The sequence below is a fragment of the Taudactylus pleione genome, unplaced genomic scaffold (assembly GCF_031769625.1).
Source record: "Taudactylus pleione unplaced genomic scaffold, aTauple2 ptg000619l, whole genome shotgun sequence".
NCBI classification, from domain to species: domain Eukaryota; kingdom Metazoa; phylum Chordata; class Amphibia; order Anura; family Myobatrachidae; genus Taudactylus; species Taudactylus pleione.
Window position 1 is genome coordinate 4,381,113 of NW_028285021.1, and position 17,190 is coordinate 4,398,302.

General features: G+C 44.9%; 1 protein-coding gene across 2 annotated transcripts in view; it reads left to right on the plus strand.

Annotated features, from left to right (window-relative positions):
- Positions 1-17,190, plus strand: part of INCENP (inner centromere protein) — a 42,133-nt gene that overhangs the window by 3,170 nt on the left and 21,773 nt on the right. For both annotated transcript variants that reach the window (XM_088454549.1, XM_088454550.1), the window contains exons 2-7: positions 4,772-4,916; positions 9,075-9,185; positions 10,155-10,921; positions 13,029-13,077; positions 13,195-13,222; positions 15,859-15,982. In XM_088454549.1, the coding sequence (XP_088310675.1) occupies positions 4,780-4,916; positions 9,075-9,185; positions 10,155-10,921; positions 13,029-13,077; positions 13,195-13,222; positions 15,859-15,982 (1,216 nt within the window). In that variant the 5' untranslated portion in view covers positions 4,772-4,779. The remainder of the gene's footprint in view (positions 1-4,771; positions 4,917-9,074; positions 9,186-10,154; positions 10,922-13,028; positions 13,078-13,194; positions 13,223-15,858; positions 15,983-17,190) is intronic.

The following is a 17,190-nucleotide window of genomic DNA, read 5'->3' on the forward strand; positions in this document are numbered from 1 at the left end:
TAGTAGATATGCACCTTTAGTTTCTGGTCCTAATCAGTAATGGACTTAACATGCCCCAATTCCTATAGATATGCCCTATGGTATTTGCAGCCACTGAAATTGAGGTACCACAACATCTGCCCAGCAAGTGATGTACTAAGTGTTGGTCATACTGTAAATCTCTAGAAAAGCAAAACTGAGAGTTCTGACTGCCCCCTAAGCGCTTTATGCTGGAATTCACTATACAATTTTCTGGGCAATCCGCCTAATATCGGTGGGTCACCCAGGTAATTATACTGTGTGCGCACGTGACCGACCCGAAAATATCAATCTGTTGGGTGTGTGTGTGTCTGATGTGATATTTTTTTTAACTTAAGTCAGCTGCATCGGGCAGTGTATACACTGCTGCGGCCAAACGATGGACATTTCCCCTGTTCCTGTAGAGAAGGGGACAGAGTGCAGATATCGGGTGCCATACACTGAAATATCCCAGTGTCTAGCCTTATATCTGCTGGGTGTCAGACTGCAAGATAAAATGCCTGTGGGTCTGACAGACCTTTTATCTGCCAGTGTATGCCCAGCATTTATATTATTATTATTATCATTTATTTATATGGCGCCACAAGTGTTCCGCAGCGCCTTACAAAGTACATAGACAAAAAAGTAACCATTGACTTACAATACAATACAGGACATGGATAAACATTGCTATATTAGTGACATTAACGCCCGCATAAGCAGCCAAGTGTTAGTTGCCCTAGTGGATAGTAAGAGATAAATTAAATTACAGTAGGGAGAAGCACAAGAGGGTAGAGGGCCCTGCTCGAAAGAGCTTACATTCTTTAAGGGAGGGGAAGACAAACAGGAGTGACACAGAATGGGGTGGGCCGGGAGAAAGGAAGACGTAGCAGCAAGTTAGGATGAGAGCTGGAAGGCTTTAATGAAGTAGTGGGTCTTAAGAGCTCGTTTGAAAGATGGTAGAGAGGTGCAGATTCTGATAGGGAGAGGGAGGGAGTTCCAAAGGTGAGGAGCAGCACGGGCAAAGTTTTTGAGGCGGGAGTGGGAGGAAGTAATCAATTGGCATGAAAGGCGGCGTGTATTAAGTGAACGAAGAGGGCGGACAGAAGAGTGAAGGGAGATGAGATCAGAGATGTAAATGGGAGAGGAATGGGTGAGGGCTTTGTAGGTGAGTGTAAGAGCCTTGAATTGGGTTCTGAAAGGGAATGGGAGCCAGTGGAGGGCTTGCAAAAGAGGGGAGGCAGATGTAGAGCGTTTGGAGAGGAAGATGAGCCGAGCAGCAGCATTGAGCACAGACTGGAGAGGAGAGAGATGGGATTTGGGGAGGCCAGCTAGGAGAAGGTTACAGTAGTCCAGTCTGGACATGACCAGTGAATGTACAAGGGTTTTGGTAGCATCCTGGGTGAGAAAGGGTCTGATCTTGGAAATGTTCTTGAGATGGAAACAACAGGACTGTGAGAGGTTCTGAATGTGTGGTTTAAAGGAGAGAGAAGAGTCCAGGATGACTCCAAGACAACGCACTTTGGGGCTAGATGAGATAGTAATGCCATCTATTAATAAAGAAATAGTGGGACATGATGTTATGTGGGAGGGTGGGAAGACTATCAGCTCAGTCTTAGACATATTAAGTTTGAGAAATCGCTGGGACATCCAGGAAGAGATAGCAGAGAGACAGTTGGAGATATGAGTCAGTAGAGAGGGGGAAAGATCAGGTGAGGAAAGGTAGATCTGAGTATCATCAGCATAGAGATAATGGAGGTCAAAAGAGCTGATGAGTTTACCTAGAGAAGACATATAGAGAGAGAATAGGAGAGGTCCAAGAACAGAACCTTGGGGAACACCTACTGTAAGAGGCTGTGGGGGGGAGGAGTCGCCATGAGAGGAAACAGAGAAGGAACGGCCAGAGAGGTAGGAGGACAGCCAGGAGAGAGCAGTGTCACGTAGACCAAGGGAGTGCAGTATATGCAGCAGTAGAGGGTGGTCCACAGTGTCAAAAGCAGCAGAGAGATCAAGGAGAATGAGCAGTGAGTAGTGGCCCTTGGATTTGGCAGCAAGGAGGTCGTTGCTGACTTTTGTGAGGGCAGTTTCAGTGGAGTGGAGAGAACGGAAGCCAGACTGAAAAGGGTCAAGGAGGGAGTGGGAGGAAAGAAATGTGATGAGGCGGTTGTAAACAATACGCTCAAGGAGTTTGGAGGCAAAAGGGAGGAGAGAGATTGGACGGTAGTTAGAGAGAATGTTTGGATCAAGGTTAAGAATGGGGGAAACACGGGCATGCTTGAATGCAGAAGGAACAGTGCCAGATGAGAGGGAGAGATTAAGGAGGTGGGCAAGATGGGTGCAGGCAGAAGGAGAGAGGGAGGGGATAGGGTCGAGGGGAGAGGTGGAAGGGGGGGGGAGGACTGGATAAGGGCCTTAACTTCCTCTCCAGTCACAGGGGAGAAGGATGTCAGAGTCTGTAAAATGGATGGGGAGGGGTGATCCGGGAAAGGAGGAAGTGGAGAGCTGGGGGACTGGTTGGATCTGGTGTCCTGACGTATAGAATCAATTTTAGATGTGAAATAGGTAGCAAAGTCAGTGGCAGAGAGCAAGGAGGGGAGACGAGGAGGGGGTGGGCAGAGGAGGGAGTTGAAGGTGGAAAAGAGACGCTGGGGATTTGAGGACAGGGAGGAGATGAGATTCTTGAAATATGACTGTTTAGAGAGGGAAAGGGCAGCACTGTAGGATGACAGCATGAATTTGAAATGGAGAAAATCTGCCTGAGAACGTGATCTTCTCCACTGTCGCTCGGCGGTTCGTGAACATTTTTGCAGGTATCTGGTGCATTTGGAATGCCAGGGTTGAGGTGTGAATTTGCGAGGGTGAGTAGTGATCGCCGGAGCAAGAGAGTCCAGAGCAGAAGTAAGGTAGGCATTGTATAGGGAAGTGGCTTGTTCAGGGCAGGAGAGAGAGAGAATAGGGGCAGTGGTGGGCTTGGCCGGGGGACAGGGTGCCATGTGCCCCCCGGGCCGTCACTGACGTCAAGAGCAGAAGTAAGGGAGGCATTGTATAGGGAAGTAGCTTGTTCAGCGCAGGAGAAAGAGAGGATAGGGGAGAGAAGTGAGTCAAGTAGGGAAGAAAAGAAAGCAGTGTCGATGGCTTCAATGTTACGCTTAGTGATGGTGGCTTTCGGAGGTAGTGGAGGGGAAGGAGAGAGGGATAGGTTAAAAGAGAGGAGGTGATGGTCAGAGAGGGGGAATGGGGAATTGGAGTAAGCAGAAATATCACAACGGTGAGTGAATACCAGATCAAGCAAATGCCCACTCACATGGGAGGGTGAGGAGGTCCATTGGGAGAGTCCAAATGAGGAAGTGAGGGTGAGTAGTTTGGAGGCAGCAGATTCTGTGGGGATATCAATAGGAATATTGAAGTCGCCGAGGATAATAGAGGGAAGGTCTGAGGAGAGAAAGTGAGTGAGCCAGGAAGCAAAGTTGTCAAGGAACTTGGAGGGAGGGCCAGGGGGACGGTAAATGACAGCTACTCTGAGGTGTACTGGTTGGAAGAGGCGTATAGCATGAACTTCAAATGTATATGTGAGGGACCTCACATTGCTGAAAGCTAGAGCTAACATTTTCAGTAATGCAGTATGAGGGTGGTAATTCTGATTTGTTTGAATTGTGGTATGGTTTTTATTTGCAGTGATGTAGCGTTCCCGCTAGGCTGTTTTAGCGGGGCGCAGTGCCCTGCCCTCCTTCTGGAGGGCAAAAAGCACCCTGCCCTCACAGCCTGCTGGTGCCGTCTTCACCTGCGGATTGCAGTGTCCCCCGGGTGGAGAAATGTGCAGTAACCTGGTCACCGCCTTTAGAATAAACGCCGGACGCATGCGCCCGGCATCTATTCTCCTTGTCTGCAGCGCTTGGGGGCTGCCCGACATGTCTGTAAGTGCCGGGCATGCCCCCAAGAGTGACTAAAAGGGGATGCGTCTTATAGACACGCTGCCCTTTTTGAGCACGCACGCGCCTTTGACGCGCGCACAAAAGTGCCCTCTCTAGCTTCGGCACCCTGCCTGACGCCGGAGCTGAGTGAACACTAGTGATGTATAATATAGTTTAGGTATTTCCGATAACTGGGGAGCAGTCACCTAAAGCTTACTGCTACAAGAGGTATGGAAATCAAACGGACTCCATGTTTTTTTGCATTTGAAAATTCCTTTGGGAGTCTATATATGAGTAATGTCTTTAATGGTCATATGTTGACTTCTAATATGTTCTCCAACGTCTGCGGTTTTTAAATCTCAAGTATTTTTCAAAATTTGTAACAGCCTAGGGCAGGTTAGATTTGTGGCAGGGTGTTTTCCGTGCGGCTAAAGCTCAGAGTTTAATGCCAGGAGCTACTCAGTTATTAGGCAGTTTCTTTGCATGGCTAACTTTCGTTAACCCATAGATTCCAGGTTAAGTGCCTGGAATTTGTGGGTTACCCTGTGCAGTAAACCCCAGATGGTGCATATAATGTACATTTTTATATTTGTTATCGCAACTCCTCAGGCTGTAAGGATAAATCTGTTAAGGGCATACTGTACGGGATAGCGACACTTAATTGAATACCTCAGGGTAGAGCTTTAGCTGCTACTTGAATCTGCCCCCACGTCTGTTATAAACTTGCAAATTACCAGTGTTTAGTTGTATTAATATCAAATAGGCTATTTTGTTGGAGATTTCAAAGTTTCTAAACAAAGGTTTAGTTACATATTGCTGTTTATATGCATAAAACAATAAACCTATTACTACACTTTCTGCAGGCGCCACCATGAGCGATCCGGAGAGTGTATCCCAGCTTCTGCAGGTCTGTGCTCGTAAGACAGAAGACTTTGTGCAGCTTCTGGATAGCAAGCACATGGTATGGCTCCTGGAGATTGAAGAGGCGGCTAGGAAAATGTTTAGCAGGTGAGTTCAGCTGCATGTACTAGCAAATCACAGTCAGCAATTTCTGCAAGCTTGCCTCAAAGTTTAGATTATTTTTAAACTGTTAAAGCAATTGTCCACCATGTTTTAACTTAGTGTGGGTGCCCAAACTGTAATGTGTTTTGATAATGTTGCTACTCATCATATTGTATTTCTCAATATCCTGCTAAGGGGTTGATTCAGTTGCGAGCAATGACCGTGAATAAGTGTGTGCCTATGCCACACTTATTGTAGCCCTGAGATTGTGAGCCCTATGTGGTGCCTTTGTAAGTAAACCAATATATGTATTCCTAACAATGTATTTTAATGCCTAGTACTTTACTGCAAAGTGCATTTTCCCACAGAGGCCAGGCATGTTGTGTTCCCTTTTATGAAGAACTGTAGGAACTTGCATTTGAGGCAAGTATGGTATAAGGAATTTAGAAGCGAATACTGATTATAGTCTATGGTAATTCCTAGATAACCAAGGTTAGATACTCCTCTTAGTAGCTAGGGCTGTAGATGTTGTATCCTCGTTATTTACACATTTTCGGAAAATGTTCCTGCTGATTTTGATATGTGCATAGATAACAAACATATTGCAGATATATAACACTTGTTATTGAGAAGAGACCTCTGTTGTGCTAGGAAATATTCTTTGCATCTTCAGATTTTATTGTTGACCAATGTATCGCACAATGGGCAGGATATATACAGCGTCGCATTTGGAATGGTATACATCCTGCCACTTACCGCATGCATAGCAGCATTTATTAATGTCGTATACATGTAATTTTGTAATTAAGACCACAAATGACAGCTCTTCTGATAAGCAGGCCTTTGCGGTGTGGGGACATCTTGGTTTATGACCTGGGAGCCCTTCTGCACATATGCAGCCAGAAAAAGAAGCCAATATGCTTCTGTTAGACAACACCATCTACAGATGACATTGCCTCTCAGGTGTAAGGTCCGGAAAGTTTCTTTTTCTGGAGCTTGATACGTATGTGAAATGCGGTCATACCTCCGAAAACGGCGTCATTCAGAGGTTTAACCACATTCATTATTTATTACCAGTTATTTATATAGTGCACACATATTCCACAGTGACTTACAGAGTATATTTTAAGGTTAGTGCATCCTGCCCCACTCTTTTGGAGTAGGTGTTGCTACCACAAAGAAGTCAACCAAATATACAAAAGAAAGTGTCTGTAAATGGTGCATTTGGAGAATAAATTTTTTTTTTTAACCTACAGCTAGCACAAAATATTTTGTAAATGTCTAAGAACAAAGCAAAATATTCAATAATGTAGTGCAGGGCTTGCCACTCCGCAAACCCTGGCCGCACATAGACCCTCTAACTGGAGAGCTCTATACAGCCGGAGTTGGGATACAGCAGGCAGCCAGGACGTACAGGAGGATAAGCTCAGACTGGGACAGACAGCAGGCCCGGGATGGAGATGATGAGTCAGCGCACGCCAGGGACGGAGAGGAGTTAGTGCAGGATGGGACGTACAGGAGGATAAGCTCAGACTGGGACAGACAGCAGGCCCGGGATGGAGATGATGAGTCAGCGCACGCCAGGGACGGAGAGGAGTTAGTGCAGGATGGGACGTACAGGAGAAGCCAGGGCGGACATACACAGCAGTCACCTCAGGCGACTCTCAGCACATGCACTCCTGTGCATGAAATGACCACTGCAAGACTACAGATACTAATCTGCACTGGGGCTGATGAGGGTCTGCTTTCACCCTCCCTGCATATTCTGGTCGCCATGGCGACCTGGCACCCAGGATTTGTCAAGGCCTGATATAGTGTCAAAAGGAAAGAGTGCAAATAAAATATTTAACAGCTGCGCATCTGTTGTGTGATTTACGATTTGTCATATAAATGCTATGTTTGTAATGGATAGCTGTACTAGATATTGCTACAGTCCAACCACTGCAGAGGTAAAATATTTTTCTGCCTCTGAGGCAAGTTTTAGATATTGTATATGTCACACTAAATTTGGCCAAAAGACATTTTGCATAAATAAGGTAGTCGTGGGTACTCCATTAAATTATTGGTCAGCAAGATATTCTAACAATGGCTTATCCCTCTATATAGTGTGTTCTTCATATATTGGTTCCTACAATTATTTGCCTGTATATTTTGCACAGTTCATATCGTTCAAGGTTATGCAGTGATTATGTAGAGAGAAATTTTGCCTAAAGCTGGGTACTCACTAGAACGATGTGATGAAGGACGGAATGATCCCTTGTTCTGTCCTTCCATCACCTTGTGCGGCTCCGCATGCGATAGTCTTGTTGGCCTTGCAGTGTGACCTATCAGAAGATATCGCTAACGACCGCGGGAGCACGCAGGATAGCCGTACACAATGAATCATCCGGCCGATATGTTCCGACTTGGCCGAAAACTACATATCAGTCCACACATGAGGTCTGGCATACTGTACATATACAAGATAATTTGATATTTCAAAGGGGATACATGTGTAACTTTCTAGAAAGTCTTTAAACACTCAAAGGAATTTCTGTGCTGCTGAATAATACTGTCTAATGGTGCGTACACACTGTACGATAAAAATGCACGATATGAACGATAACTATCGTTCAGATCGTGCATTTTTTTTTTTGGTGCCTTTATACCCTTAAACGACTAGCGATGCGCGGGCATGTATGGACGATATCAATATAGTCAATCTGCCATGCATGCAGGTCTACCTGTTCGATATCGACCAGGTTACATAGGGACCCGCGATCGTTGATCGCGGGTCGCTGGCCCATCGTTGGTGGTGTGCTGGATAATCAATATCGATCATCCAGCACACCGGGACAGTGCAGGGAGATCAGTCAGAGATATCGTTATCGCTGACTGATCATACCGTGTGTATGCACCATTAGGCAGTGATTCCCAAACTGGGTACTGTGGCACCCTGTGGTGCCACATGTTGGTGGTCCAAGACCAAATCAACCAGTAATAGTGGCTGCCAATCATAAAAAATGTGGACAAGCAGAAGTGCAGCCCTATCCATCACCACATAACTAGTGTTCACTCTAGGTCCGGCAGCAGGCAGGGCACCAGACCTAGAGCTAGGGCACTTCTGTGCGTGCCCAAATAGGGAGTGTGGCCAAAGAAAAGGGGACGTGACCCCTGTTCATCACTCCTGGGGGCGTACCCGGCACTTACGGACATGCCGGGGCAGCCCCCAAGCGCTGCGGTCGCAGTGAATGGATTGCCGCGCGCATAAACGGCGGTGACCACTGCGCTGCAGTTTTGACCACCTGCTGGACACTCTGATCCACGGGTGTAGACAGAACCTGCAAGCTGTCTCGGCGGGGCGCCGCGCTGGAGTGCAGGGTGCTTTCTGCCCTTCAGAAATAGGGCAGGATGCAGCGTCCTGGTAAAACAGCCTAGCGTGAACGCTACATTACTGATCTAATGCTGGGTACAACATACACAATGTGTACCCTGCACGACATTGCCAGCGACAGGATCTTGCACACGGCAAGTGCATACACACTTGCCAATGCTGGGTCCAATGGGAGGGAGCTACATGTCATGTTGCTTCTGCGACATGGCGTTATTAGCGACATCCCCCGTCGGCAGTGCTGCTAGCGACCTGCGGAAGCACACACATATATATGGTACACACTAGACAATGTACCCGATATATGGTGCTCCGAGCCACGGGATCGGGCGACATATCGTCTGTGTACCCAGTTTTTGGAGTTCGGTATGCAATACCGCCAGACGCAAATCCCGATTCTGGAAGACCGGCACCAGTAAAGATCCCGACAGCAGCTAAGGTAAGTACTAACTAATCTAACCCCCCTCCCCCTTAATTCAGGGGGTGAGCTAGGTCAGCATAGAGGATCTTTTGCAGAAGAGCACTGTTCACCTTGACCTGTGCGTGATCTGCATAGTTGCTTTAGAGTCAAATGCTGCTTAGAGTTTTATATTGCAAGTTCCTGTTGTAGGTACAAACGAAATGCTTACACTAAACTTCATCCTACATTGGCGCACCCCTCAAAGCTAACTTTATATCTTATTTCTGTATGTGCCTACTGCACTGTAAATTGATAGGACATAACCAGCCGTATGTGGGTGTTTGCAAAATGGTAATTTTTACTTTTGTTTTTTCTTTTTTTCTTCTGCCCACAGCGACTTTAGTGCTGAGCCAGAGTTGATGCCAAAGACTCCATCTCAAAAGAGACGGCGAAAGAAGAGAACCTCAATTGTACCAGATGAAAATAGAGACCCCAATGGGCGCAGGTGAGTGGAACCACTTTCACTACTTCTTTGAATTTTTTTTTTCTTAACACCTTTTCATCAAATTGCATACTTTTTTTTTTTTTTAATATACTTTTACTAGGAAGGATAAGATTGAAAGTGGCTTTATTTTCCAGTAATGTTACTTGGTTACAGACAGAAGGTATTAAGCATTACATTCTAATACTTGCCAATAGAAGCGAGTGACAGCTTTTAAAGATTTTAGGTGACTGGCAGATATAAGTGACTTGTGTAGGTTGTCCCAGAAGTGAGGAGCTGGGTAGGTGAGGGCAGAACATCCAGATTCGTAATTGGATTTAGTAAGAGTTAGCCAGCTTCTGGAAGTAGATCTTGGCTGATAAGTGCTATAACCTGCAGGGAAAGAAATCTGTTCAGTTATTTTCTGCTCATCATTAAAAAGCTTTATGGACATATTACAGTTTTTCCATTGTGACTTTAAAGGTGCGTACACACTGTGCGATCAGGAAATACAGTACAATTACGACGTTGTAATTGTACCGTCGTTCCTGATCCCCTGCAGTGCCTACACTGAACGATCAGTCGTTCAGTGCAGGCACACTCCATCATTCCTGAACATGGCCAATCTGTCGTTATCGGCAGATTGGCCTGCATGTTCAGGCGATGGACAATGTCGGAAACGACCAGCGGGCGCGCGCATCGCTGGTCGTTTCCTACATTTTAGTGCACGATTTGTGCATGATGTCTTAATCGTACAATAGCTCAGTAATATCGCCCAGTGTGTACGCACCTTTAGGGTCTGTACTTTTTAACTACATCAACCTTAGTCTGGAATATGCATTGATATGCCTTGTACACTGCTCTTTCTAGCCATGAGAGTTAGACTTTATTTTATAAATCCTACCACTGCATAACAAGATTTTATTGTTGCTTTTTTTTTTTTTTTCGATGAAACCTTTTCTCATTATAATTATATAACAATTGTTTCTGCAGGTTATCAAGACGAAGCAGTGCCAGCTGGAGTACATCTGTACGTAGACTATCAACTAGACAAATTAACAAACAACTTGATACATCCATTCCAGAGGAGATCGTGCAACCTAAAAGAGTGACTCGGGCGAGGGCACAAGCTAGCATAGTCTGTATGCCTGTGGCAGAGAAACCACTGCAAGAACTTATTTCAAGCTCTGCCAACGATCGCGTTCTGCAAGTGAAGATCAGTGCTGAAGATCGCCACAGTGCAGAGCTGCAATTAACAGAGCTGGTTGCTTTGGGCTCTGTGGAGCAAAAGACTGACCCACCTGTCCCAGCCAGTACCACTGCTCCACCTGTCCCCGTTGCTCCTGCAGCGTTGATTGCTACAGAACAACCTGCCCCTGTCACCCCTTCAAAAAATGATCGCACAGCAGCCAAATTAAAGATTGCAGATAGTTCCACTCCTAAGATTGCAGCTGTTGATAAAGAGTTAGTAGATCTGACCCTTGAATCTCCCCAACCTGTTGCAGAAACAGCCAATGAGCTGGCACTGGAATTGTCAAATCACAGCACGACTCCCACAGGGTCACGGTCTGACCGCCGCTCTGTGCGACGCAGCATTGTTGCACGAAAGTCGGTCAGCTCTCGCTGCTCTTTGGCTAATCAGTACTCCCTTGCCAGCAAGCGTGAAAGCATGACTCGAGAAGCTGTGCGCAAGTCCATTCGGCGGTCGGTGTCAAAAAAGAAATCTACAGAGACCTCTTCATCGTCTAGTTACAAGAGCTGTGAGTGACTTCTAAGCATTGCTATGTTGTTATTTATCTGCATAATGCTAACATGTGACACTATAGCCTTTCCAGAGGCTATAGAATCTTTTACATATGTCCCTACCTGTTGGGTATCTTGCAGGTGTGGGAGCCATAAGTGCTTCGATTTGCATAATTTAACAGTGTGGATGTTAAAGCCATGATTCTTAAAGCTAAAGCTTTTTTTTGTCAATGTTGTTGCGACCATGCTTAACACACAGGGCTTGTTTCATCCAAGAATTATTATTGGGTTTGGAAGACCTATTTTAGGATGAGAAGAAAGTTTGCTTCCGTTTTTCCTGGAGGGCATGGAGAAAGGTTTCATGCTTAGTTCCTTTATAGGTTCACATTTCATCTTTCAGAAGATAAATACCATCTGTTTATTCCATCTTTCAGAAGATGGTGTCTGTTCTAATGGAGGCTCAGATTTTTTGGTTGGAGTGCAGAATGTACAGTTTCCATACACTCATCATATCCCCTTGGGATTTACAACATGCTCCTCGAACCTTTTGTATTTGGTTCAAGTTTCATACTTGAAACCAGTGTTTCTTTGGATATCTAGAGCACTTCTGTAAGAGTGCCTAACTCAGGTAACCGATCTCTATTTTATGTTGTTTAGGATGTGGGCTACCTTTCAGCCTAAAGTGGTATCAGACTTCCCCTTATATCAATACACTGATTTGCCAGTGTGCCGTTTTGGGAAGAAGATGCCTACATTTATTTGGCGTTGTCAGGACTCTGTCAGTTACGTGATTAACATAAGTGCTTCAATTTTTTTTTCTCCCCAAAAAAAACAAACTTGTCGTTTTTTTTAATGATTGAAATAGGTCAAGAACATCGTTTTTTTTTTTGTTTGTTTGTTTTTAACTGATCCAACACCATTTTATTTTAACATTTAAAAAAAAATAAAAAATTTTTATGGTATACTGTGTTTAAAAAAAAAATATATATATATATATATATATTTTTTATATATATATGTGTATATATATATATATATATATATACATACACACACTGTAGTGATGACCATCGATGGCTGTAACATAATTGGCTGCTTTTAACCATTGATTCAACAATCGATGGATGAGTTCTGCATATGATCAATTATTCGATTTATTGGAAATAATAGTAACAATGGTCGGGACGGCTTGGGAGAATTTGGGACTAGGGGTGTCCATCTGTAATCACCGCTGGATCTATCAAAGATAACAATCGATGGTTTGCACCCCTGGATGGCCACCACTGCTGGGGACACAGTGGGCTGCAGACCAATCAAAGTGGGGGAGGGTTTGGTGGATGTTAGGGGGGCAGGATGAAGCTCCATCTGGTTAAATAAAACCATGCAGCAGGGTACAGATATGGAACTACCTCTTCTGGCTACCCAAAACCTAACGGGAGAAATGTGGGCAAACTCCCAAAATGCATTTGTCCGCATTTCTCATATGCACCAAGCCTCAGAATGCGATGCACTCCGTGCTTGGTTGCGGTGGGTAGCGCCATCTTCGGATGGTGTTACCCTATAAAAGCCTATGGGCTTCCCTCCGCAGTGCTGAGAGAGGGATCCAATCTGATCCCTCCCAGCACCCCCGTGGCGCATGCGGCGTTCTGTGCATGCGCGGAAGGATGATAGAGAAGCTTCTGGGTCATAGACCAGGAAGTCCCTCGTTCACAAAGGACTGCTTTTATAGAGAGCTGCCCTTTGCGCATTCATTCATGCATATCAGTGTAATGAACGCCCTCATGCATGCGTACAGCGGCGGGATGCGATGCGTCATGCATCCTTCCCATAGGGTGGCATGGTTACTGTTCAGTGAGAGGGAGGCGCTGCTAGCAGCCTTTATCCCTGGTGGCTGCTTCTCCCTACTGGATTCAATGTGGGGGGAGGCGCCGATGTCTGAATCCCGGTGGCTGCTTCTTCATGCACTGGCCTCTACTGACCAGCTGAGTCAGGTAGTCACCAGTTCATTAGTAGGTACGTACGTACTTTTAGTTCAGCACTTAGCTTACAAACCACTAAGGGCAGCTTTGTGAAAGTTCCCAGCATTTTTGGTCTGATGGTTTTATTCTGTGCTTTTCCCTGCAGACCAGAGTTCTGTTGAAGTAGTGGATGAAGAAGTCATTGTTAAACTAAGGTGAGGAAAGCACTAACAAAAAACATGCATGCATACTGAACATATTGATGTTTTAGTTACATTCGTGATGCTCCATCCTGCTTGTTTATAATACTATTTATCTGTTCTCTGATACAGGCCAGACGATGCTGAACTTGCTGAGAAGGTAAGCGATTCTGCAAGTCACTTAACACTTAGAGTTGATGATGGGGTTGTAATAGATGTTTTTGCTGTATTTATTGAGCTTGGTTACATTGTAGTGTGTGCAGCACTTCTCAGGAATTGAGGCCCTGATTCAGAGCCGGACGCTCTGACAGAGCGCTCGCTCTGAATCAGGGCTGTCCCTCCTTTTTGGAGCGGCCTACTGGCCGCTCGCATAGCTGTGGGTGACCACCCGCAGCTATAGCGAGCGGCCAAAATGATGGTCGCGATGGTAAAGACCATCGGGCTTGCGACGAGACCCTTGCGGTAGGCTCTCACTGCCGCAAGCCATGGAGTGCTTTTGGCTCTATCAGCCAAAAGCACTCCCACTGACATCACTAGTGATGTCAGTGGGGCCGGCCCCAGACGGTAGGCGTTCCCATGGGAACGCCTCTGTCTGGGCAGCCACGCCCACCAAAGGGGGCGTGCTGTCAATCAACATCGACAGCACGCCCCCTTTGTTGCGAGACCCATAACGACGGCTTGGCCGTCGTTATTCGGGTCTCGCGCATGCGCACGACGGAGACATCTCCGTCGTGCGCATGCACACATGGGCAACATTGACCCGCTTGCTAACGCTCGCGAGCGGGTCTGAATCAGGCCCTGAGATTCTACCCTAGTTCATATAAATCATATAATAAACTAATAGCTTTTTATTTAGTAAAATCTGATGGCTAGATCATCTATATGCGCACACCGTAATGTAGTTTAGTGGAATGTCTACCTTTTATTTTTCTGAAGTTGTTTTATTTATAGTTGTCACAACTTAAATAGGATGGTACCTTTTTAGTGCTGAGCCTTGTTCATAATAAGTTAGTAGAGTTCTGCGTAATATTTTTACGTGAGTACTATGCTGCTTTAACATACCGTACTTACGCATTGCACAACACCACCTCTATACCTTAAAGCTGACAGTCTGAATCTGGCACATGGCGGCCATGGAGAAAATATCAGCTTATCTCCAACACCACTCATAAGTTTCTCCAGTTTTGGAGTAACTGGTTCCCATATAATAGCACCACGCCACATGGAATCCTGCCCTCAGGCTTTTTGAACCTACTACTTTAACGAACATAATTTACTTATTTATTCATTTATTTTCTTTTGGTTCTGCTATGGTGATTTTTAATCAGGCTTTCCCAATATACATATAATCCCGATTCAGTCTCCTTCCTACTTCCCCTGTAACCCCAACATATTCTTCCCCTTTTTTCCTTTTCCAATCTTTTTCTCCATTTTCTCCTACTCTTAAGTGATTGTTTCCTACTTATATTTTCTTAAGATCTTATTTTGTATTGTTATATACGATTTTTTTCTAATGTGTTTTGATATACAGTATAAGTTTGTTTTTTGTTTTGTTTTTTTTTCTATACTATATTTTATTTTTTTGGATTAGTTTGTGTCAATATGATACCATGCTATTCTGTATTTCTGTATTTTCCAAATACTCTTCTCTGCCTTTGCACATATAGTTGTACTATTTTATTTTTGTAAAATCTAAAAACTTGTTTAAAGTTGGCAGTCCGCACTTATGACTATCGCATGAATAACACGTATAAAACCCATGTGAAAACATGTATTGCCCTACATATGCAGGATTGTTATTTCTTCTTCAGGGTCCATAGGGATCCACAGGGATACCTTGGGGGTTTAGGTGGAGATTAGGACCAGACAGTTAAAGCTGTTGACTCCAACAATGCACTGGTCCTTCCCCAATACCCCATCCATAAGCCAGAAGCCCTCCAGTTAGTTTGGGTGTCTGCAGGAGTCAGACCACCGTTTTAGAGAGTGGGCTGCTTTAGGCAGCCCATAAGCATTTCTATTTCTTTGATTTAATAGTTTTATTAGTTTTCTTTCCAAGTTGGTCTCTACATGGATTCCATTAGAAGGGCTGGCCTGCTAACAAACAGAACCTGGCCAGATAGATTCATATGGCTATCTCTCAGGCCTACTTGCGCTCGGGTCTCCTTGTGCCAGCTACCATCACTGCTCATTCCACTCGCTCTGTGGGACCTTCGTGGGCAGCTCGCTGTGGCACCTCGGCTGAACAGTTTTGTAAAGTGGCCACTTGGTCCTCTGTCCACATCTTTCTGCGCTTCTATGTGTTTGACACGTTTGTCTCTCAGGATGCTTCCTTTGGGCACCGAATTCCCCTGTCAGCTCAGTAGCGTCCCCGCCCTTGAATACTGCTTTGGGACAGCTCCAAGGTATCCCTGTGGATCCCTATGGACCCTGAAGAAGAAAATGAATGATGATAACTTACCTTTTAACTCTTTCTTCAAAGTCCTCAGGGCACCCGCCCTAGCTTTTCTGGGTTGATTTCCCTGGTCACCGTTCTCCGTCTCCCTAGTGTGAGTGTTCCTTCTCTCCCGTCGTCGTCCTGCCATTGGCTTGCTAACTAACGAATGCCTCTAGCTTAGGGGTGGGGGTATAGGGGTAAGGACTAGTGCATTCTGGGAGTCAACAGCTTTAACTGTCTGGTCCTAATCTCCACCTAAACCCCTAAGGTATCAATGTGGACCCTATGGACTTTGAAGAAAAAGAGTTAACAAAGGTAAGTTTTATCATAACTCTCATTTTCTTTGCTGTTCGCTCCTCCAGGCTCTGACTTCTGGCAGCCGTTCTCTCCGAGCACGTGGTTTTAAAAAGATTACAATTAGCAATTTATCAGACTCTGACCAGCCGCAAAGGATGGCGACCCGGCAGTCATTGACATTAAATGCTGGTGAGTTTAATTTGAATGTCTTTCTATGAATGAGTGCTTAATGACTGGATATGCAGCTTACTTGAGGGTCAACCTTGCTGCTTTTAGAAAAGGACATGTTTGCACAGTAAATCATACAGTAGACGTTTTTCCTTTTTGTTTCTCAATCCCCTATATTTTACTATATAATCAGAGTGGATTATTTGTGATTAATCCTCTAACAATCCTGCCATTGCCTAGCAAAAGGGGGAAGAGGTGATGCCAATACTGTGGAATGAATGTTCAATAGGAAGATGCACTTGTTCTCAATCCTTACACATGGGTAGCATAAGGCTATGTGTAACATGTATTTCCCATATTACTCCGCACAGTTGGAATATGAGCTTGTCCACTGAATTTCTGGACCATGTCAAGCTTTGAGTCCAGTTTGAGGATCTCATGAGCATGTCACAGGTTACACAAGTCTGGTGTGACTTTTCTGCTTGGTACAGAGTGCTAGTTTTTATGCCTAGATGTAAGGACAAGCTCCATGTTGTCTGAGCTGTAAAGTGTTGCATTATACAGTATTCTTAAGATAAGGCCCATAGAAAAACATATGTCATTATGAGAGAGGCTGACTGTGTGGGTTAAATTGCTTTTTATTGTATGCCTATAAAGCAAGAAAAAACAAAACACAAATTCCCCCCCTTCCCCCCTGCACTGGGTCAGAAAAGAGACATGCATCCTACATGATAATAACATGCAGATGTTCAGTGACACATTGAGGTGGTCCCACACTACACAATAGCCCCACTATCGGTCATATATTCATGCATTTATAAAGCCAACTTACCTGGAGACACCCCAAGATCCTCCAATATGGCACTACAAGGATCAGCATTCCCTCCAGCTACTGATCCTAAACATGCCCCTCAGAACAGTGATACACAGAAAGTAAGCTGCTCATAATGAATTTATTGGCCCATTACATACAGCCGTTGCCCATTTTATAATAGAATTCAGGAGGCTAGTACAATAAATGGTTGCCAGCCCTGCTGCATCCAGTTGGGTTGCATATAAAATTGTGTGTTGGATGTAAGCTGTTTTCAGCCAGTAGATAAGTTAACGGATAAGACCAGGAGAGTACTTAAAATATCTATTTGGAGAAAGAGAAATGGACATCTAGAGGAATAACTTTGCTGTTCTTTGGAGGAAATGAGGGCTGAATTCAGTAATCTGAGTAATGGGAA